Below are 21,429 nucleotides of genomic sequence, written 5' to 3'. Positions count from 1 at the left end.
GAGAACCACCCCCTCCCCAGGCAGTGAGCCTCTGTCTTTCCTGAGCTCCCCAATAATGATCCCTCTGGGCACGTCTTAGCTGCACATTCTCTTTGCTGCCCAGGAAGGATGTTTCAGAAACACACTGAGTGTATTACATAACTCAACCCCACTCTCTCCTTGAATCCTCCCACCTGGGGTCAAATCCTTTCATTTCTTTCATCACTGCTCCCTCGCTCCCACCCTCGGGGGCTGTATTTTGTCTCCTTTCTCTGGCTGAGGCTCAGGGGAGCCCTCAGAGCTGCTCGGAGCGCTGCCTTTCCTGTAGGCAGTGCGTCTCTTTCCTTCCCTGCAACGACTCCTCCTTGGTTACTGCCGTATCTAGATCCACATAATCACATGCCCCAGACCACACATCAGAACACGGGACTTTTCCCTGATTTGTGGAAGGTTGATGTGAAAACTCATCCTGGGATATGCAGCTGAAGTCACATCCAAAGAGTGTTTTTTTTTAATCAAGTAAGAACAGCATAGTTGAAATTGGGGTTGCCTAGAGTGTGGTGGTCAGCATGTCCATGCATCCTTGACTCTGGACCCTCTCACTCATCCTGGGTCTTTGGAAAATTAGTATCCCCTAAACCCTTATGTGTCTATTATATATCTTACTGTAACTTCTGACCCAAGGAAATCAGGAAATTCTTGGGATAGCTATATTTGCAACAGGAGAGGAGAGGTTGTACACAAACACACACACACACATGCACACTCATCTAAGGCCCAGTGATCATCTCCCTCCCCCAGAGTGATTGGCAGACCTCACATCCATGGTCATCTCAGGCTCCAGGTAAGAAAGACCTTAGTATGAGAAGGTCAGGGCATTGAATGGAAAGGAGGACCTCTGGGCTTGGGCCACAGTTCACCTCTTCCTCAGGTCTTCCATTTCCCCTCTCTCTGCAGGTCCAACTTAACCTTATGGATTTAGCCTCTGGGATCCCAGCAACTCAAAGTCAAAAAATTCAAGGTCAGTGTGGCTACTCCTCTAGCCTGTGGGACTGTGGATGGGGAACAAAACATGATTGCAACCCAGATCATGGACATTTCCTTGTCTTTCCTACCTCTGTCAACATGGTTGGATCGAACAGTTGCCCTGCTCAGCCCATAGGGGTATTGTGGTGGCCCCAGAGACTCAAAAGGCCTGAGCCAGGGTGGAGTGGGTCTTTTCTGTTGTGGGAAGGTTGAGGAAGATGGAATGGTGTGACCAGAATTCCTTTCCTTATCATCCTGCCCTAGGAGTCTCTATTTGCCTCTAACTTCCTGTTCTTTATTTTCCCATCTCTACCCCCTCCCTCCTTGTTGTTTGTCCCCCCTCAGAGCTGGGGGAGATCACAAACTTGAGAGTCAACTTCACCAGGCTGGCCCCTGTGCCCCAGAGGGGCTATCACCCTCCCAGCGCCTACTATGCTGTTTCCCAGCTGCGTCTGCAGGGGAGCTGTTTCTGTCACGGCCATGCTGATCGCTGTGCCCCCAATTCCAGAGCCCCTGCCGGCCCCTCCACCACTGTGCAGGTGACAGCCCAGGGAGGGGGAAAGGAGAGGGGAGGGGCAAGACCCGGGCAGACTGACGTCTTTGGCTTCTATAAAGGAGGGAGGGCACTAAATTTAAGACTCGAGTACTTAATATTTTAGCAATGGTGAAAATGAGTCTAAATGATTATCATTTCAAAGGTCAGATTTTGCAGCACTTTTTTGGACCTGCTTTATGGTTTGAAATTATTTTTATTCAGTAACATAGAAGTATATGTAAGTATAAACGTACATATAAGTAGAAGTATAAGCATGGGTGTTTGTGGGGGAGCTTAAGGCATTGATTTTCAGCACTGGCTGCACATTGTAGTTTCCTGGGGAGCATAAAAACATCGCCCAGACCCACACCTTCATACACTCTGATTTTATTATTGTTATTTAAAGCCCCGGGTGATTCTCACATCCTGCCAGGGTGGTTCTGACATCCTGCCATAGAGCCACTGGTTTGGGGACTGTAAAGTCCCATGTAGAGGTGAGATATGGGGCAGGGTGAGAGAACAGAGTCTAACACAGATGCTAAGTCCACCCCAGAGCAGTTGAGTCAGATGCATCAGGCATGGAAGAGAGAAACTCCAGCTTAACAAGCAACCCAGGGGATTTTCTGTGAAACCAAACTTGAGAACCATCAGTAGAGGAGAGAGAGCCTAGGACCAAGAAGCAGAGGGAGCTGTCATTTCACTTTTCTGGGGTTTCGGTTCTTCTATTAACAGATGGGACCATGATATTTGCCCCCGTGATAGAGGCGCACGATGAAATCATGTAAAGGGACCCTTGAGGTTTGCCCCAGTGATAGAGGCGCACGATGAAATCACGTAAAGGGACCCTTGAGGTTTGCCCCAGTGATAGAGGCGCACGATGAAATCATGTAAAGGGACCCTTGAGGTTTGCCCCAGTGATAGAGGCGCACGATGAAATCATGTAAAGGGACCCTTGAGGTTTGCCCCAGTGATAGAGGCGCACGATGAAATCATGTAAAGTGACCTTTGAGGGAAATACAGGTGACATGAGCATCGGGCAGCTTTATCCTTTCCACTTCTGGGCCAGTGCTTGCCCCAGGCTACAGAAGAAGGCAGAGGGAGACCAGTGCCAGAGATGTGTCATCCATTAGGGTCCATAAACAAAAGACCAGAACACAGGCTGAGCAGGATTGCTGGCTTATGAGGATGTAGAGGAGGGCAACGGCCTGCCCAGCCCCGGTGGTTCTCAAATCTGGCTGCACCATGGAATCACCACTTTATAAAGTACCAATGCCTGGGCCTCGTCCCTGAGATTGGATTGAATTGGGCCTGGGCATGGGTATTTTTTAAAAAGCTCCCCAGATAATTCTGAAGTGCATCCAGAGTTGAAATCCATGGAACTAGAGAGACAAGGCAAGCCTGGTGAAGGACATGCCATTCTAGCTGGCAGGATTTTGCTGGTGAATAGAGTGAGGGGACTTCTAGTCAGGAAGAAAAACATCAGTACAGGCCAAAAGGTGGGGAAAAGTAGGGCTTGTCCTGGGAGCAGCTAGTTCAGCTCAGCTGTGCTGTTAGGAGTGAGTAGGGGATGAGGATGGAGCAAACACAATACAAGTCCTAGATGCCAGCCTGCGGGTGGTGAGCTTAATATGGAAGACAATTAGCACGCAATTGCTATTCTATTTTTATACCTTAATGAGTCTAGTAACAATTCATCATTGCAGTCTCATTAGTCAAACAACTGCAGTCATAGATTGTTGGAATATAAATCTCCAGAGGGCCCACAAGCTTCTAGAATCACAGTTTACCAACAAGGTTGTCTAAGCCCTTTACAGGTGCTGCTTTGGACTGGGCAGCATGGGGATGGCCAAATGCAAGGGCTGAGCTTTTAAAAAACTAAATGGAGGAGCAGTGCAGGTGTGCACGCATGCACGCGCACACACGCACACACACACACACACACACACACCACAAAAGCCGGCATCTGGGAGTGTCATAGGAGCTGAGTGAAGGCTGGAGGAGCTGGGGTCTGAGCTGGACCCTGGGCACAGAGCGGAGAGGGCAAGTCCATCTCTGGGACGCTCATGTGATAATTATTCATGGTAACCTATGGTCCCTCTCCTAGGTCCATGAGGTCTGCGTCTGCCAGCACAACACCGCCGGCCCCAACTGTGAACACTGTGCACCCTTCTACAACAACAGGCCCTGGAAACCCGCAGATGACCAGGACCCCCATGAATGCCAAAGTATGAGCCTGGGACACCCACCTCCCCTGCAGCAGCTAGTTGGGGTGCTGGCCCATGGGGGACACAAGGAGAATCTAGTCTTTATTATTTATTATTTAAATCTAAACCTAATTGCATTCTGTAATTTAAGCTCTCCTTGTTCTTTGGGGAAGGAGAGGGTATTTGAGAAAGTATTTGAGTTGCATCTTCCCACCGCTCCTGGCCCTTCTCCTCAGCCAGGCCTGGAGGGACCACGATTTGGTCCATGCTTCTGATGCCACGTGCCTTTCGTGCTAACCACAGGTCCTCCTCTTTCTGGCCTATCCAGTGTAGGACATACGTGGTTCCCTGTTTCATTCTTTCTACTTCAGATGTGCCTCCAGAGTTGAAATCCATGGAATTAGATTCCTGGAGGCAGGGCCCTTCCCTGCATAAATGAGGGCGACAAAGATCCCCGGCCCAGAGAAGGGCAGTGACCCAGCAGGAGACCCAGCAGGTGGCAGTGGGGGAGGGTTGGCATGGGACCATTCCAAGGGCTCTCTCTTTGGCTCAACATGGGTGTTATTCTTGGGTTAGTCCCCACGCTGGGAGTCAAGAGGCCTGAGTTCTCTATTTCCCTTTCTTACTGGCTATATAACCTGAAATAAATTACAAAAGCCTCCCTGGGCCTCAGTTTCCCTGTTTCCCAGACCTGAGCATCTTGCAGAGTTGCTGGGGATGCCAGGGAGTTAGTGTGGAATGTGCTTTGTACATGGCAACGATGCTGGTCACATGTCAGCCCTAGTGATCTCCTTTTGCAGGGTGTGACTGCAACGGACACTCAGAGACATGTCACTTCGACCCAGCCGTGTTTGCCGCCAGCCAGGGGGCACATGGAGGTGTGTGTGACAACTGCCAGCACCACACTGAGGGCAAGAACTGTGAGCGGTGTCAGCTACACTATTTCCGGAACCGGCGTCCTGGTGCTCCCATTCAGGAGACCTGTATCCGTGAGTAGGGGCTCCAGGGACCCAAGGCATCATCTGTCTGTTAATCCCCATCTGTTCTGGGCTCAACAGAGCACATGTCCCTAAGGACATACAGGCCCTCAGGAAGCGTGAAGACTTGGTTGTGAGTCAGGACTTGTGGGCAATTGTTTTTAACTTAGCTGTGCCCTTCTAAGCAAGTCAGTGTGGTTTGCTCTTTATTTTTCTGCTTCCTCCAACATTAAGGACCCCTCCATGGCAGGGGTTATTCTTGTATCCTTGGGCCCTAGCACAACGACAGACAAATAATTGATGCTCCAGGAATGTTTATGAAATGAACACGTAAGTCACCCAGGAGTGACTTAACACATCACAAGGGCCAGTGAGTTCATATGGGAGAGAGCAAAGAGATAGAAGCACTCCGATCCGGGTGGGGTACATCAGGTAAGACTTTCTAGGTGAAGGAAGAGTCTTCGTTTTGAAAGCCATGAAAGGGGCTTGGGTTTTGGGGTGGGAGAAAGTTGGTTCCCTTCCTGTTGATATTATCTATTTATGGAAAGAGTGAGAAAGTCTTGAGTTTGACTTCTGTTTCCAGCACTTGCTTGCTGTGTGACCTTTCATGTGTTCTTTGAACATCTCTGAGCCTCAGTTTCCTCATCTGTGCAATAGGGATAAGCATCCTCACCTCTCAGGGTTATCCTGAAGATTACATAAGGTGACAGGCAAGAGTGCCCAGCTCTGTGCTGGCCACAGAGTAGCTGTTCAGTAAATAATGCCAACCAAAACTTTTATAGTACTTAACATGTGCCAAGCACTGTTCCACCTGCTTTACACTTACTCACTGATTCCTCATAAGAAGCCTATGCGTGTTGTATAATTACCCCCATTTTATAGGTGAGAAAACTGAGGCACAGAGGGATTAAATAACTCAAGTAAGGTGGTAAGGTTGTAAGTCAGGAAGTGGTGGAACAAGGATTTGAACCAGGAAGCCTGGCTTCTAGAATGTGCTCTCTGCTTTTCTTCTTTGTCCCTCCTGCCGTGGCTGCCTTTGTCTCTCAGCCTGTGAGTGTGATCCAGATGGGGCAGTGCCAGGAGCGCCCTGTGACCCAGTGACCGGGCAGTGTGCGTGCAAGGAGCAAGTGCAGGGGGAACGCTGTGACCTGTGCAAGCCGGGATTTACAGGACTCACCTATGCCAACCCGCAGGGCTGCCACCGTGAGTAAGAGGCCCAGCCTGCCGTGGCGTGGGGCAGGCGGCCTGGGGCCACCAGATCTGTGACTGGTCCTGCTCACTGAGCTGAGTGCTGGGTGCTTTGCCACTGGCTTCCAGCAGGTGACAGCACGGGCCTGAGGTGGAAGGTGGGACAGAGTCCTCCCGAGGGAGGGCAGGCAGGTGGCCAAGCAGCCAGGTGTGGGGACTGGTGGGAAAGTGCGGTGGCCTTATGAGTCAGCCAGGTTATCTGGAGGGAACGGCCCTGCCTCGCTCTTTTCCCAGGCTGTGCCCCTCCCTGATGCACGTCCTCTGGGGGTAAGATTTCGGTGGCCCGGCCCCCGAGCTCAGCAGCCCTCCCTCCCGTGCAGGCTGTGACTGCAGCGTCCTGGGTGCCCGGCGGGACATGCCGTGTGATGAGGAGAGTGGACGCTGCCTGTGTCTGCCCCACGTGGTGGGCCCCAAATGTGACCAGTGCGCTCGCTACCACTGGAAGCTGGCCAGCGGCCGGGGCTGCGAGCCATGTGCCTGCGACCTGCACAACTCCCTCAGCCCCCAGTGCAACGAGGTACATGGCGGGGTGGCCCATGGGCCCCTCAGCAAGGGAGGGCTCCCGCCCACCAGCCTCTGTCTCCCCTCCGCACTGCCCTTCTGGGTCTTTCCAAAGTCAGACTGGGCTGCTTCTGTCCGTCTTCCCCTGGGGAGGCCACCAAATGTCCCTCCGTCCGTGGCTCTCAGCCTTTGGCAATGCCACATTCGCACACCTTCTGCAGGGCTGTCCTGGGCTTTGACTTCAGAGCTTGTGTCCTCGTGGGAGCCCTTGCTTTGGGGTGCACTGGGGAGTTCTGCCCCCTGACCAGTCTCTCCCCGCACAGTTCACAGGGCAGTGCCCCTGTAAGGAAGGATTTGGTGGCCTGACCTGCAGCGCTGCAGCCATCCGCCAGTGTCCTGACAGGACCTACAGAGATGCAGCTGTGGGATGCCGAGGTGTGCTCACTGAGTGGGGACGCGCAGGACATGGGGGGTGTGTGCTCGGGTGGGCTTGTGGTGGGGACATGTGGGTCTGTGGTGTGGGAGGGCATCCCGTACCGGTCCACGCGGGGTGGGCCCTGGCAACCCATAGGAGCGCTCGCTCCCCACTGCTGCCCCGGGGCTGACACCAGGCCGTCCCCATGTCCCTATGTGCGCATGACAGGAGGGCTGCTTTGCTTCCCACTTCCCTGAGAAACCATTTCCCAGAAGCCATCTGCAGGAAACGTCCTCCTCTCCCTCTTCATAGATGGAGAAAGTGAGTCCTGAGGGGGAGTCAGTTTGACAAGTAGTGACAAGGGCACGCAGACCCAGGTCTGTTCTCAGCTCTGTGACCTCAGGAGGAGTTGCTCCTCCTCTTCAGGCCTCAGCTTCCTCATCTGGGCAAGGGGCACACTGCCTCAGATGCTTCATCTGTGAGAATGGGAAAATAAGCGTGTTAACTCTGCCACAGGGTGTGTGGTGAGGGTCAGAAACGTTAGCGTGTGCCTGGTGAGTGAGGCTCAGAACAGTGCCTGGCACGTCGGAGGTGCTACGTAAGGGCTTGCTGTCATTACCATGATTTCATTCTGGCCTTGACAGTCTTACTCTAAGTGTGAAAGACCCTGAGGTCAGACCTCCTCTTTGGGCTTTCCCCACCAAACACCTGATCTTCCTGACCCCCCGGCCTCTGACTATCATTTCTCCCGCCTTAGCCTGTGACTGTGACTTCCGGGGAACGGAGGGACCAGGCTGCGACAAGGCCTCGGGCCGCTGTCTCTGCCGCCCTGGCTCGACCGGGCCACGCTGCGACCAGTGCCAGCGAGGCTACTGTGACCGCTACCCGGTGTGTGTGGCCTGCCACCCCTGCTTCCAGACCTACGACGCCGGCCTCCGGGAGTGGGCCCTCCGCCTCGGCAGCCTCCGCAATGCCACCACCAGCCTGCGGCCCGGGCCGGGCTTGGAGGACCGCGGCCTGGCGTCCCGGATGCTGGACACAAAGAACAAGCTGGAGCAGATCCAAGCCATCCTCGGCGGCGCCTCGGTCACGGAGCAGGAGGTGGCCCAGGTGGCCAATGCCATCGTCTCCATCAGGTCATTCCCTCTCCCTGCCGAGCCACGTGGCAGAAGAACAACTCCACGTGGGTCCACATAGGGGCACACTGGTCCTTCCTTACGTCGGTTACAGCCCTTTACCGTCTACCAAGGCTTCTCACAGACGCCTCTCTTTTCACTATCACGGCAGTCCTGGGAGGTTGGCGTAGGTGGGTGTTATTCCTTGCATTTTGCGGATGAGGAAACAGGCACAGATAGGTGACATGATAGAGTCACGTGGCCACCGAGAGGCAGAGCGGGGCACCGGGAGCACAGGCACGAGCCCAAGTCCTGAGTTCTTTCATGTCCCCGGTGCCGCCCGTGGGAGAGTCAGCTCTGCATTAGTCAACCTTGTGGAGGGCATCTGAGAGGCAGGGCTCTAAAAATAACGTGCGTTTGCCTTTGGAATGGGAGCAGTCCCACCCACGGTCCCCTCCTACCAGCAGAGGTGCCTTCTCAGTGAGGTTTCGTTCTGAAGTTTTCATGAGTTTGCTTTCCCTGAGCACTTGCTGACTGTGAGGGCCTGAGCCATCTAGGTGTGCCATTGACCTTGGTCTCAGCACTGAGTAGGGAGTCCGCAGGCGGTTGGTGGGCTGGGTGTGCAGGCCTGGCGGGGCTTTCCAGAAGGACGGTCCGCGCTGAGCAAAGCCCAGCCATGGAGAATGCGAGGCTGGTGGAGGGAATGGTGGTGGGTGGAGCTGCAAAGGGCCTGGGAGGGAGGGACATCTGAAAGCTCAGCCGTGGTGGGTCAGGGCAGGTGACCCCCTTCAAGTGGAGACCACCAGTGGGCCGCAGCTACAGGAGCTCCGTGGGGAGGTGTGGGCTGCAGAAGAGAGACTTGGGAGCCTGGGGTACAGGTGGTGGCTGATGTCGGCCTGTAGGCAGCAGAGGAGGAGGAGGGGCTCAGGGGATGCTCCTTGTGGAAGCCGACGTGGGGAGGTGGAGGAAAGCCGGGACTGTTAGGGTCACACACGCCAAGGAGGGAGAGATTTTTATGGATCTGCCTGCATAGGGGTGGAGGGAGGTTGTGCTAGCTTTTGCCCAGCAGGATGCTCTCCAGCCTGCGGAGGCTGCCTTCTGTGGCTTTTGCTGACGGCGTCTCTTTTTCCTGACTCAGTAGCGATTTCTCCGAGGGGATGGCTGGCTCTAGGGAGGAAGCCCTCCTCCTGTATTTTAGTGGAAGCTTCTCTCCCACTTCAGGCAGACTCTCCAGGGCCTGCAGGTGGATCTGCCCCTAGAGCAGGAGACCTTGTCCCTCCCGGGAGACCTGGAGAATCTGGACAGAAGCTTCAATCGCCTCCTCGTTATGTATCAGAGCAAGAGGGAACAGTTTGAAAAAATAAGCAGTGCCGATCCTTCAGGTGAGGAGGGGTACACAGACACCATGCTGGGCCAGGCTTCATCTCCGTCTCCAGGCCTCCGGCTCCAGGGTCAGCTTGGTTCCCTCTCTTCTTCCCACAGGAGCCTTCCGGATGCTGACCGCGGCCCACCAGCGGTCATCCCAGGCTGCTCAGCAGGTCGCGGACAGTTCCCGCTGGCTGCTGCAGCTCAGGGACAGCCGGAGAGAGGCAGAGAGGCTGGAGCAGCAGCTGGGAGAGGCAGGAGGCGCCGGTGGCCCCCAGCTCGCAGCCCTAAGGCTGCAGATGGCTTCCTTGCCTGATCTGACACCCACCGCCAACAAGGTGACTCCTGTCATGGAGCCCCACTTCCAGAGGCCCCCTGCCCCAGTTTGTCACTCACCGACTGTTGCTCCACATTCCCCCCTGGGGCCATGTGGACCTCCCACACCCCCGCCCATCCCGACCCTTGACCCCACGTAGTGTGTTCAGCAGTTACCAAGGAAACAAGTTTCTGGTGCCCAAGTTGCCGTGGAGATGTCTGGCTGCTTGTTTCCCAGGTGTGGGAGGGGAGTGATCACTGAGGAGGCTTGGGGATCCCCTCTGATGTCCCCATCTCTCCACAGCTCTGTGGGGGCCGCAGGGAGATGGCTTGCACCCCGGAAGCATGCCCTGGGGAGCTGTGTCCCCGAGACAACGGCACGGCCTGTGGCTCCCACTGCAGGGGTGCTCTCCCCAGGGCAGGCGGGGCCTTCCGCACGGCAGGGCAGGTAGCCGAGCAGCTGCGGGGCTTCAACACCCAGCTCCAGCAGACCCGGCAGATGGTAGGTGTGGCTGAGGTGGGGTGGGCCTGTGGTGGAGGAGGCAGAGGGGACAGAACCCCTGAGCAAGTCAGAGCTCCCATTTCGCAGCCAGGAGTCAAAAGCCCAGAGACGTCAGGTGACTTTCCCGTGGCCCTACAGCAAGTGAGAGATAGAGCTTGAGGCCAGTGTTTTCACATTATTTCTTCTGGGGCCAAACCAAGCTAGTTACGAAAGTTTCCTAGGGAGATCTTGGGTAGCAGGTGCCTCCAGAATCCTCGGGGGCTGCTGAGGGGCCCTCTTGGGGCTTTAATCACTGCTGACCCATAGTGTTTGTGTCAGCAGATCAGGGCAGCCGAGGAAGCCACCTTGCAGGTGCAGTCAGATGCTCAGAGCCTGGAGATGCAGGTGAGCACCAGCCGCTCCCAGATGGAGGAAGACGTCACACGCACGCGGCTCCTCATCCAGCAGGTCCGGGACTTCCTCTCAGGTGAGCTGGTCTTCACCTTTCCCTGGGCTGATGTTTTGACTTCTGCCTGTTCTCAGTGCCCCATTCCCTGTCCCTCATCCCATTCGTCAGTCAGCTACTTCCTTCCCTGGTCTCTATACCCCTGGACCAGCCCCCATCCCTCACCTGGATGGCTGCACGGCCTCTAGGTGACCCCCCACCTCCTTTCTGCTCCCTCCTAGCCCGTTCTCAGCAGAACAGTCTGAAACATCTTTGAAAAATGTGTAAGCGGGGTCACATCCCACTCATGCCTAAAATCCTTCACTGGCTTTCCCTTGTTCTTGGGATAAACTCTCAGCTCCTTACCATGGCCTCTGTTACCTCCTGGGTATGGCCTGTATCCTCTCCACGTTGCTCACAAACTGTCTTTGAACAGGCCAGGCTCTTGCCAGCCTCGGAGGCTCTTGCTGTTCCTCTGCCTGGGATGCTCTCTCTAAGGCTGCTGATTCTTGCCCTCCAGGTCTGAGTTTAACTGTCTCCCTCAGGGGGTCTTTTCTGACCACCCCATCTGGTCATCCCCCTCCCCCATATTCCCTCTGGAGTCTCACCTTCACTGCTGTACTCCGAGCCTGTGGTTGTTGAGCTCACGTGTCTACAAGTGTAATGTTTGTCTCCCCACTGGACTCTTAAACTCCAAGAGGGCGGGGATGGCTGTCTGTCTTATTCACTGTGTCCCTGGCACTTAGCATAAGTCCAGGCCCAGAAAAGCACCCTATGTTGACTGAATGAATAAATGAACCTGATCTCCTCCCTTGCCACCTGGGGAGTGGGAAGGTCCCTGGACAGGACTCAGGAAATCTGTGGGACTTTGGGCAAGTTGTTTTCCTCTCTGCCTCATCTTTCGCTTCTGCCAACGGGGATGATAGTATTTAAGTTTATTCCGCGTGTCAAGCAACTGATGTAAAATGTGTTTTGAAAAATTAAAGATGCCTCAGGAATATGAACTGTTATTATTAAATTTCTGGTCCCTGCCAGGGAATTTGCTTGGCTGGGAGCCCAGTTAACATGAGCTGACGGCCTGGTGTAATGACAGTCGTTCTTCCGGCTACTATTGCGGTGCCTTTGCTTCAAGAGGCCAGAGCCCCCTCCTGGGTGCAGGTGGCAGGTTGGAGAGAAGCAGGGACAGGCCAGAGTTTGGGGATGGGACTCACAAATAAGGAAGACTTGCCCTGAGTGAAGCCGAGTAAGGCAGGCTAGGTGGCCCCCCATCCTGCATCAACCCCAGCTAGGGGGTGGTGGGATAGGAAGCCTGTCCTTGGGGTGCAGTGTGGGCTCCAATGAATGGGCAGGGAGTGGCCGGGCTGCGGGGTCCCTGCTGTCCCCTCAGTTATGCTTGTGTCTCAGGTTGAGTCCTTGGACAGGATGAGGGGCAGACAGAAGGAGCAGGGCCTGAGAGAGGCCTGGCCCCTGGGAGGGACCTGGGACAATTCTTACAGTCTCCATGGCTGTGGATTCTAAGGTCCAGAGTCCTGCTGCAGGAAGCATGGGTACCAGCTGCTGTGGGCACGCAGGGTCACAGCGAGGGCGGGAGAGTGGAAGGCTGGTGGAGGAGGGAGGAGACACCATCTTTCTCAGGTCATCAAAGGAAGTGACAAAAATAATAGGTCAGGTTTACTGAGTTCTTACTAAGTGCCAGGCACTGTTCTAAGTGCTTCACATTATTTAATCCCGACTGCCTACCACTTTGCACGTGAGGAATCCAGATACAGGGAGGTTACGAAACCTGCCTAAAAGCATCCAGCTTGGAGGGAGTACGGGTAGGGCTCTTCTCACTCCGGAGTCCACACTCTAGATTATTGCGTTATGAGATGGACCACCTCCCAGCGCCCCACCACCCATCTTGCTTCTTTGCCTTCGCTAATGTTTGTCCTCTCCCTGCATTGTCTCCCCTGCCCTGCCCCACCCCTCCCGACCTGGCTAATTCCTACACACCCTCTAAGGATCCCCTGGGTATCTCATTCTCCAGGAAGCTTTCCTGGACCTGTCAGACTGGGTTAGGTGCCCCTGTAACAGCCGTCCTAGCACCCTGAGCTTACCCCCGTCACTCAGGGTTGTGCTTCCTTGTCCCACTAGATTTCAAGCTCCATGAGGGCAAGGACCAAGTCCAATCTGACTTTGCAGTCTCAGCTCCCCACATCCTGCAGCTCGGAGCAGTGAATGTTTGCTGAGCCCACCCTGAGACTCAGAAGCCCATGAAACTGAGTGTAACTCAGACAAAGCCCATGGGTGCAGCTGAAGTGAAGCAGAACAAAGAAGGGCAGGTGCTAGGTGAGGGTGTGCTTGCCGGAAGAGGCTTTCTAGGGAAGGCACATATAAGCTGCGTTGAGAGTAGGACTCTGGGTTAGGTGAGAGGTTGGTTGTCTCTATGGGGAGGTCCTTGTGAAAGCTTGTAATTGCGGAAAAGCCCACTTCATTAAACTTAGCCACAGCTATGCCTTGAGCTCCTGTGGTGTGCTACCCTGGCCCCCAAAGGACATAGCAATAAAGAGGCATGGTTTCCACCTTCCAGGAATGTCCTTCCACCTGGCATGGGGAGGAGACTGGGTCTAGGACCTGTGTAGCCAGCTGGTGAGGAAACTTTTGATTGCAGAGTAAGGCTGGGTGGGCCCCAGAAGAGTTAAGTCCCAGGGCAAACTATCTGGGTGGAGGGTTGCCCCCTTCCCTACTATGTCAGTACCAGTGGAATCTGTAAAAGTGACCATGGGGAGGAGATGCCATCTCTGTACTTCTGACCTTACTCTCTGACCCAGAGTTGGATTGTGAAATTCCTGCTGAACTGATTGTTTCATATCATCCCTTGAGGTTGGGCATTGTGATTCCCATTTCACAGATCAGGAAACTGAGCTCAACGAAGCCAGTTGACTTGTCCCAGTTTGCTTGAATAGTAAAGAAGAGCCCTGAGACTGGAGCCCCTTCAATCATTCATTCAATGTACAAAGAGAGTGCCTCCAAGTGCCATGCACTGTGCTAGGGGCTGGGCTATAGCTGTGGATGAAAGCCAGTCCCAGTCCTCACGTTGTTTACATTCTAGTGGGGAAATGACAGAAAATCCAATAAATGAGTTAAGTGTCCAGCACGTGGGTGGCGATACATGTTAGGGAGAAAGATAAAGCTGATGAGTAGGATAAGGAGTGTTGGCAGAGGGTAGAGGTTGCGATCCTAGATTGGGTGGCCTGGGCTGGCCCCTCTCAGAAGGTGACATGTGAGCAAAGCCCAGGTAACCTTGACCTGCCTTTGCAAAAGCAAGCACTCTGCCCCAGAGGAGGGGCACGTGGAAGGGTTCTTATTGCCAAGGAAGCAGTTCCAGTCCCTGGCTGGTCTCCCCACTTCAGGGCTGATTGTATCTGTGCTCCACGCATTGTTCAGTACCAGCTGCCTGGTACCACCTCCTTCTCCCCAGCCTGCAGCTTCCTGTGGTGCCACTTAGTTGCCACAGCTGTGCTGACAGCCATCCTCCCGCGGCAGCGAGCCCGGAAATTCTCAGAGCAGGGTGCCTGAGTGTGCCTGGGAGGGACCGGCAGCTCCTTGGGCAGCCCGGGCAGAGATGGCATGCAGGTGCTGCCCACGGGTGCTGCTCAGCCTGGAGATGGCCTCTGATCTTTGGGGAGGTGGCTGAGCTCCCCCATTCCGATGGATGGTTTGTCTTCCAGACCCTGACACTGACATAGCCACCATCCAGGAGGTCAGTGAGGCCGTGCTGGCCCTGTGGCTGCCCACAGACTCTGTCACAGTCCTGCGGAAGATGAATGAGATCCAGGCCATCGCAGCCAGGCTCCCCAACGTGGACCTGGTGCTTTCTCAGACCAAGCAGGACATCGCTCGGGCTCGCAGGCTCCAGGCTGAGGCTGAGCAGGCCAGGTGTGGCCCTGGGCCCTGAACTTCTCCCAGGATCGGGCTGGGGTTTTGCCCCCGAACTGTTGCCGGAAGCAAGAGAGGAATGTCTGCAAGTCAGAGGGGTGCCGAGGGCTGGGAGACAGGAGGAGGTGCTTACTGTGGTGGGGGATGGTGAAGTGATACACCGCATCCAGCTGAAACTTTACTCGGCACAGCCCCTTCTTCCTTATTGGAAACTGTCCCCAAAGGCTGCCTCAGACAACCTGCTCGGTGGGGTCCTGGGATGGAAAAGCTACTGAGTTAATACTTGGCTTCTTATCTTGGCTGGAAAGGATATTCTCTGGACTGGGGAGTGAATTGGATCCCACATCTCTTCATTCACTGTGCACCCATTCCACCCCCCACCCTTCCATTCCCCTGGCCCCAGGAGCCGAGCCCACACAGTGGAGGGCCAGGTAGAGGATGTGCTGGGGAACCTGCGACAGGGCACGCTGGCACTGCAGGAGGCCCAGGACACCATGCAAGGCACCCGCCGCTCCCTTCAGCTTATCCAAGACAGGGTTGCTGAGGTAGGCATTATGGCTTCCTTCCCCCACTTGTGGGAATGAACATTCAGACTCAGGCACAAGGCCTAGAAGATGCCAGGAAGTGACCCGGGTGGAAACTGAGCTGGAGCCCTGAAGAAGGGAGCCTAGGAGCCTTGAGCCTGGCTTCGAGCCTTTGGTTTTCTGCTCTCGTGGCTGCTGCAGGAGTGGGCGGGGGGTGGTCAGCTGAGCTGGAGAACGGGGAGGCCTGGATGCCGGGGGCAGATAGAGGATTGGGGTGGTGGTGATAGTGATGTCCTGCTTGTAGAGAGTTTTTGTGACCTGATGAGTTGGAGGAGAGAAGAATGAAGGTCACTGCCTATGAGACCCACCCCAAACTCCAGGTCTCTTTTTCCACAAAGGTTCAGCAGGTGCTGGGGCCAGCGGAAAGACTGGTGACCGGCCTGATGGAGCAGCTGGGTGGCTTCCGAGCACGGATGGAGGAGCTCAGCCGCCAGGCCAGGCAGCAGCGGGCGCAGGCAGCCCAGGCCCAGCAGCTGGCAGAGGAGGCCAGCAAGCAGGCACTGAGTGCCCAGGAGGTACCTAGAGGGCAGAGTTAGCCCAAGCAAGCATGGCCCGCGGGAGCAGGACAGGACTCTGTACACTTTATAAGACCATGGGTTCCAAAGCACTTTGAGTAACAGTTATTCTGAAATATCAAGCCGGGGTTTCAGGGTTAAGGCACACCTGGCCAGGCATCTGAATTCTCCCTCTGGCTGCCTTTGGTGGAGCTGGTTCAGGGATGCTGGAAACAGCCAGCCCAATCCCTCTCCTTCCACAGATGAAGTGGTGACTCTGTCCAGACCTAAAGCTCATCTACAAAGGAGGTCTCTTGACACCTGAGCCAGAGCTTGTCCCCTGTCATGGTTATCCAGCCCAGACAGAAACTCTTGACTTAGCCCAGCCTGAGCCCCATCACTGTCAGACTTAGATCAGAGAGAAGGTCGAAGAGCCAGTTTCAGTGTCTCCAGGGTACTGGTGGTCCTGGCACAATGGCCAAGCTGCCAAGCATACTATTAAGTGACAACTGTATACCTGGCCCTGCACTGGCACTGCAGATGAAGGGAGGGAAATACAGAAGTTAAGGTATGGCTTGTGGCCCAGGGGCTTTTATAGGCAGAATCAACCCCTTGGGGATATCAGGAGGCACCTCATCTCTGTGTGCTGATTTGAGTTACATCAAGTCCTTTAGCCAAAGGCCTTTAGGACTTTGGATGATGATGATGTGGAGACTGTTCTTCCTTTTTCAGGGATTTGAGAGAATAAAGCAAAAATATGCTGAGTTGAAGGACCGGTTGGGTCAGAGCCCCATGCTGGGCAAGCAGGGCAGCCGGATCCTGAGCATCAAGATGGAGGCGGAGGAACTGTTTGGGGAAACCATGGAGATGATGGACAGGATGAAAGGTGAGGGAGTGGTCCAGGGGCTTGGACTTCAGGGCATCCCTGAAGGCTGCTCCCAACCCAGGGTTTCTGAGGCCTAATGTTTGGAGCTAGCAGTGCTAAGGCAGTGAGATCAATAGGGATTTCCTGAGCACCTAGTAAGTACAAGGCATATAATGTGGCTTTGAGGCGTGTGGACATGTTCACAAAGACGAGGCCTGCCCTCAAGAGGCTCGCAATCCATTTTTCCTATTGGCCACCAGCTTCATGAAACTGTATTTAATAGCACAAGGAGGACTGTGATAAAAGCCCGAATAATAGGAGCTCTAGGGGCTCAGAGGATAAATAACGTCAGAGAGAAATGTTCAGGGAAGGTAATGTTCAAAAAAGATAAGATTTGAGGTGGGCCTGGGAGGATGTATAAGCCTGGAAGAGGCTGTGAGGAGGAACATCAAGACATATTCTGAGGATGGAGGCGGGACCACGCAACTGGAGAGGAGGGTGGATGAGGAGAGAACAGGTGGGAGAGAAGTAGCATGGAGCCAGTGTGGCTGGTCCACGTGGCCGGCCCCGATGCCAGGAGGAGGTGGGTAGACTCAGCCCTGGAGGCAGTAGGTAACCATCCAAGGGTTTTGAATACGGCAAACCACAATGAAAGAAGCTTTCGGAAGGGTTCCGAGGTTCCTTGGAAAGGAGAACAGAGATTTCCAGGCTCAGTCTCTGAGATGTGATGATGGGGTCACTGCCCTGTGAAGGACAAAGCCAGAGCCTCTTTGAATTTTAGAGAAAGCTTTTGACAAAAATCTGTTTGGCTAGCTAGATGGACACTATGGAGAAGGGCGGGCTGGCAGGTGGACAGTGGCTATGGCCGGCCACAACTGAAGCGGGAGGCGAGAAGAACTGACCTAGATGGAGGAGTCCAGGGCTGGGTCAGTGCACGCCCTGGCCCTGGCCATCAGTGTCTTGTATGAAGATAAAGAATTTGCTAATCAAATCTGAGGATGACTGGTAGTTAATACACTAGATAACAGAACCAGCGTTCTAAGGCAGTCTCAGAAGTCTAAAAGGATGGGCTGAAACTAACAGGATAAAATTAAGTAAGGAGAAAAATTCTCTCTCACTCTGGCCTTGTTTGGACCTAAACTCACAAGTATTGCTCAGGTGAGGTCTGGCTTCTCAGTGGATAATGTAGCTAAACACTTTATAACCGGTTAGTGATAAACACGTATGAGTTGTTACTCACCCGAAAAAGACCCAAGAGTTTTGAGTAACTGTAAGCTTGATGTAAGTCAGAAGTGCCTTGCTCCTTCCAAAAGAGCTAATAACTGCAAAGCAGCCAAGACAAGCGGAGTAATGGCTCAAGGATGATAGTAAAAATATTTAGTAACTGGTGTGTCCTGCACCTACCAGCCAGAAAGGCTCAGGTTGTAGCATTAAAGCAAGCATTTACCTGCTTGCAGGAGTTTACCTTTAATTGCAGGGTTATGGGCAGGAGCATGCTTAAGGAGCCTCTGGGGACGGGGGTCGGGGAACAGAACAGCAACTGTAAAAATTTCAGTATTTTATTAACCCATAGGTCCATGTGGGAACCCACTGGCTGAATGTCAGAATGTTAATAACCCTGTTACTCTCTGCTGATCTCCCAGGTGAGATCGAGTTCAATGGAGGCTACTACACCTTCAAAAGGGACATTGACGAACCCACACACTTGAGAGGGAGGGTGGCCAGGGTTGGGAGGTAGGGAAGGCCTGGTGATTATATCAGATGAGGAGTGGATGAAGGAACTAGGGCTGTTTCATCTGGGGAAGATGGGGCCTCAGACATGTGAAGGACTGCCATGTGGGAAACAGAAAGAATAGATCCCTACACCCCAGGAGACAGACCTGGGCCAACTGGGTGGCAGCAAGGTGTGCTCAGATTCTGGCTTAACGAAAAGACTTTTTAACAAGCAGAACTGCCTAAAGTTGGAGCCTTGTGAGACAGTGCCCCCTGGCCCTATTCCTGGAAAGTTCAGGCTGAGGCTGGGTACCAGCTCTCATGAATGTGGTACAGGGGGCTCCTGCCTAGGATGACAGGGGGGACAGGCTGGACTCGATCACTTTAGAGTCCTTCATATCCTCCACACATAATCGGGTGGTGGTATGTGGAATGGACCAGGGGGGGAGGATTAGATTTATCTGGAGTGACATTTCTGGGGAGAGACAATGGGGAGGAATTCTGGCCACCCAGCTCTTTTGCCCTGGTGCCCACCTGAGGAATCATTGGTGGGATGGCAGCTGTCTGGGTCCAACATAGCGGGTGTCTAATCTTGGTGCCAATGGCCTCCCTCATCAGCTTGGGACAACTCTGCCTACAGCAGAGGACAAGAGTAGAGGCAGAGGATCCTTGGGGTAAGGGCTTCCTGGGTCTGGCCCCTGCCATGTTTCTCTAAGAGTGGGCTGGGGGCTGGAGAGGCCTGAGGCTGGAGAGAGCTGCCTTAGGGGCCAGACTCCCTCAAGGTGGAAGTGATTTCTCCCGCAGATGCTGTGTCCACGTGGGTGGGAGGAGAAGGAAGGGTTGGGAGTCTTCAGGTGTCTCACCAGCTCGTCTTCCTCCCCCTGCTGTTCCATCTTCCCTCAGACATGGAGTCGGAGCTGCTTCGGGGGAGCCAGGCCATCATGCTTCGCTCGGCGGACCTGACGGGGCTGGAGAAGCACGTGGAGCAGATCCGGAACCACATCAACGGGCGCGTGCTCTACTACGCCACCTGCAGGTGATGTGCCAGCGTCCAGCCTGTGGCCCTGCTCACCTGCCCTCTTTGCTTCTGGGGGCCAGACTGGCTTGGAATACTTTCCAGCTGCAGGAAAATTTTATGCAGCCTAAAGTACAGCCTGGACCACCCTGGTGTGCAGTTGTTAGGATTACTCTGGGCTTCAGCTGAGCCTGGGCTGAGGGGACAACTACCGTTGAGGGACAGAGATGGTGGATGCGGGCCACATCATTGTAACCGGGAGCTCTCAAGTGGAGGGCGCTTGGCTGGGCAGTGTCCTTGCCCTTCATTCTCCGTTGAGGCTGAATCCTGGACCAACACAGAAACATAACTAAAAATGATGTACAAGTGGAAAGCCCAATAAAAATCTATAGAAAGGAGCCTGGAGTTTCAAAGAGGGGAAATAGTCTGTCTCCCTGTGAAGTAAACATTTCTCATTTGTTTCTGTCTCCCATCTGGGGTTCCTGGGTGATCCTCTGCTCAAGCCCAAGGCCTGGTGGTGGGTGAAGAATAGGCTGCCCCCACTCTGCTCAGTCTAGCGACTCATCACCTAGACTTAGGGAGACGGGACCCCTTTGCTCCAGGAACTGATGGACTCTATACTTGAGAGACCAGAGGAGGCGTTTTCACCTCTGAACAACTATACAGTTTCTCGTTTACAGAAGGAAATGTAGAAATCCAGAGACGGGAAGCAAGCTGTTCAAAATCACACAGCTCCTAGAGGCAGAACTAAGACCAGACTCTGTGTCTCTAGAGATCTCAGAAAGAAGCTGTAAATGGATGTGTGTGTGTGTATGTGTGAATGTGTGTGCTGAAAATATGGAAATGGCACAAACGTTTGTGTGCTAACTGTGGCCCAGACACTGTGCTAACATTTTATCTACATGAACTTCTTGGTCTTTATTGATCAGAGTAATTATTTATTGAGTTCTATGCTAGATACATCATCTGCATTATCTCATGATGTAGGTGGCACTGTTGTCCCCAAGTGAGGAAACCAAGGCACAGAAGGTTCAGTGACTCCCCGTAGGTCACAGATGTGGCAGGCAGGGCAGAGCTAGGCCTCAAACCCAAGTTCATCTATTACAGGCATTAGGAGGATGGCTTCTCGGGCTGGACTGTCTGGGTTCCGGTGGCACCTCCCCCAAGGGGTTGTTCTGAGAAGGAAATGAGTTGATGCGTGTAGCTCATGTCACTAGGTGCCTGGCCCACTGTGTGTCCCCCGACCACTCCTACCGTCGCGAGATCCTACCTGACCTCAAGCTCTCCGTGCATTTTCCACTCCAGAAGGCCCAGAAGCCCCTGAGCTGCTTCTGACTTAGAGAAGAACCAAAAGAAGCCTCATAGAAAAAAATATGTTCATTTTATTCAGCACAACACAGAGCCTGAAGCTGGAGGGAGCTGGAGACCAGAAAACTGGGAAGGGACAAGAATAATGTGCCTGATTTTCAGGGAGAGAGAGGGGAGCAGCGCCAGGATTTGAATTACTGGCTGAAAGAACAGTCAACTTCCAATTCTTACTTAATTGAGCGTGTGTGTAGAGGGCATCCGGCCAGGATAATAATTCCTTACGGTACCTTGCCTTGGGTTTCTTTCTCTTTCATCTTGGAGGGTGTGGTCCTGCTTTTGGATGGGGGCAGGGAGGGAGGTGGATCAGAGGAGTGCTGGGTGTAGGCTGGCCGGGTTTGGAGCTAATCCTCGAGTTAGGATTTGAACTTGGAGAGCTCACAAGCAGACCACGAAGCTGCCTGTCATTCATGCAGATGCGCAGGCCACTCCATTAACGAGCCCATTCTAGGCTACGAGGACGGAGGCTGGAGAGGCAAGATCCAGTGTGTGCTGAGCGGGGAGTCTGGGTAGATGCTCCATATGGCTTTGCCCGGAGATGGTGACGCAGCTGGGCCAGCCCATTAAGCTTTTCACGACAAACGACACAGACCTGGGTGAGAGCTATCTACGGACACTGTGCAGAACCACGGCACGTAGGGTTGGGGGCACGGAGCAGGCAGGCCAGGGAGACCTGGAAGCCTCGGATGCCGCTCCTCCCGCCCACAGTTTCGGTGAGGCCTCCACGCTTGGGGACTCACTCCTGGGCCTTCTGGGAGGGTCTGTCCCAGGTGGCAGCTGTCTGCTGCTCCTGATCAGGTCTTGCTCGGCTTGCTCTCCCTTCTTCCCCCTGCAGCGTAGACTCCAGGTTTGGAAAGGCAGAGAAGAGG

At 54.1% G+C, this 21,429-nt stretch overlaps 1 protein-coding gene across 1 annotated transcript in view; it reads left to right on the top strand.

The window, feature by feature from the left end:
* The window catches only part of LAMB3 (laminin subunit beta 3), a 41,974-nt gene extending 22,381 nt beyond the window's left edge, over nt 1–19,593 (top strand). Inside the window, exons 7-23 of the mRNA XM_081223806.1 lie at nt 937–1,000; nt 1,351–1,544; nt 3,645–3,765; nt 4,545–4,733; nt 5,769–5,924; nt 6,290–6,486; nt 6,794–6,905; nt 7,643–8,021; nt 9,222–9,382; nt 9,483–9,703; nt 9,985–10,182; nt 10,504–10,648; nt 14,317–14,524; nt 14,928–15,069; nt 15,447–15,623; nt 16,335–16,488; nt 19,084–19,593. Coding sequence (XP_081079932.1) covers nt 937–1,000; nt 1,351–1,544; nt 3,645–3,765; nt 4,545–4,733; nt 5,769–5,924; nt 6,290–6,486; nt 6,794–6,905; nt 7,643–8,021; nt 9,222–9,382; nt 9,483–9,703; nt 9,985–10,182; nt 10,504–10,648; nt 14,317–14,524; nt 14,928–15,069; nt 15,447–15,623; nt 16,335–16,488; nt 19,084–19,220 — 2,955 coding nt within the window. The 3' untranslated portion in view covers nt 19,221–19,593. The remainder of the gene's footprint in view (nt 1–936; nt 1,001–1,350; nt 1,545–3,644; nt 3,766–4,544; nt 4,734–5,768; nt 5,925–6,289; nt 6,487–6,793; nt 6,906–7,642; nt 8,022–9,221; nt 9,383–9,482; nt 9,704–9,984; nt 10,183–10,503; nt 10,649–14,316; nt 14,525–14,927; nt 15,070–15,446; nt 15,624–16,334; nt 16,489–19,083) is intronic.
* The last annotated feature ends 1,836 nt before the right edge of the window (nt 19,594–21,429 follow it).

This window comes from Mesoplodon bidens (genome assembly GCF_964165515.1).
Source record: "Mesoplodon bidens genome assembly, chromosome: 2".
NCBI lineage: Eukaryota > Metazoa > Chordata > Mammalia > Artiodactyla > Ziphiidae > Mesoplodon > Mesoplodon bidens.
Note: the sequence above shows the minus strand (reverse complement) of the source record. Positions and strands in the feature narration are given on the sequence as shown.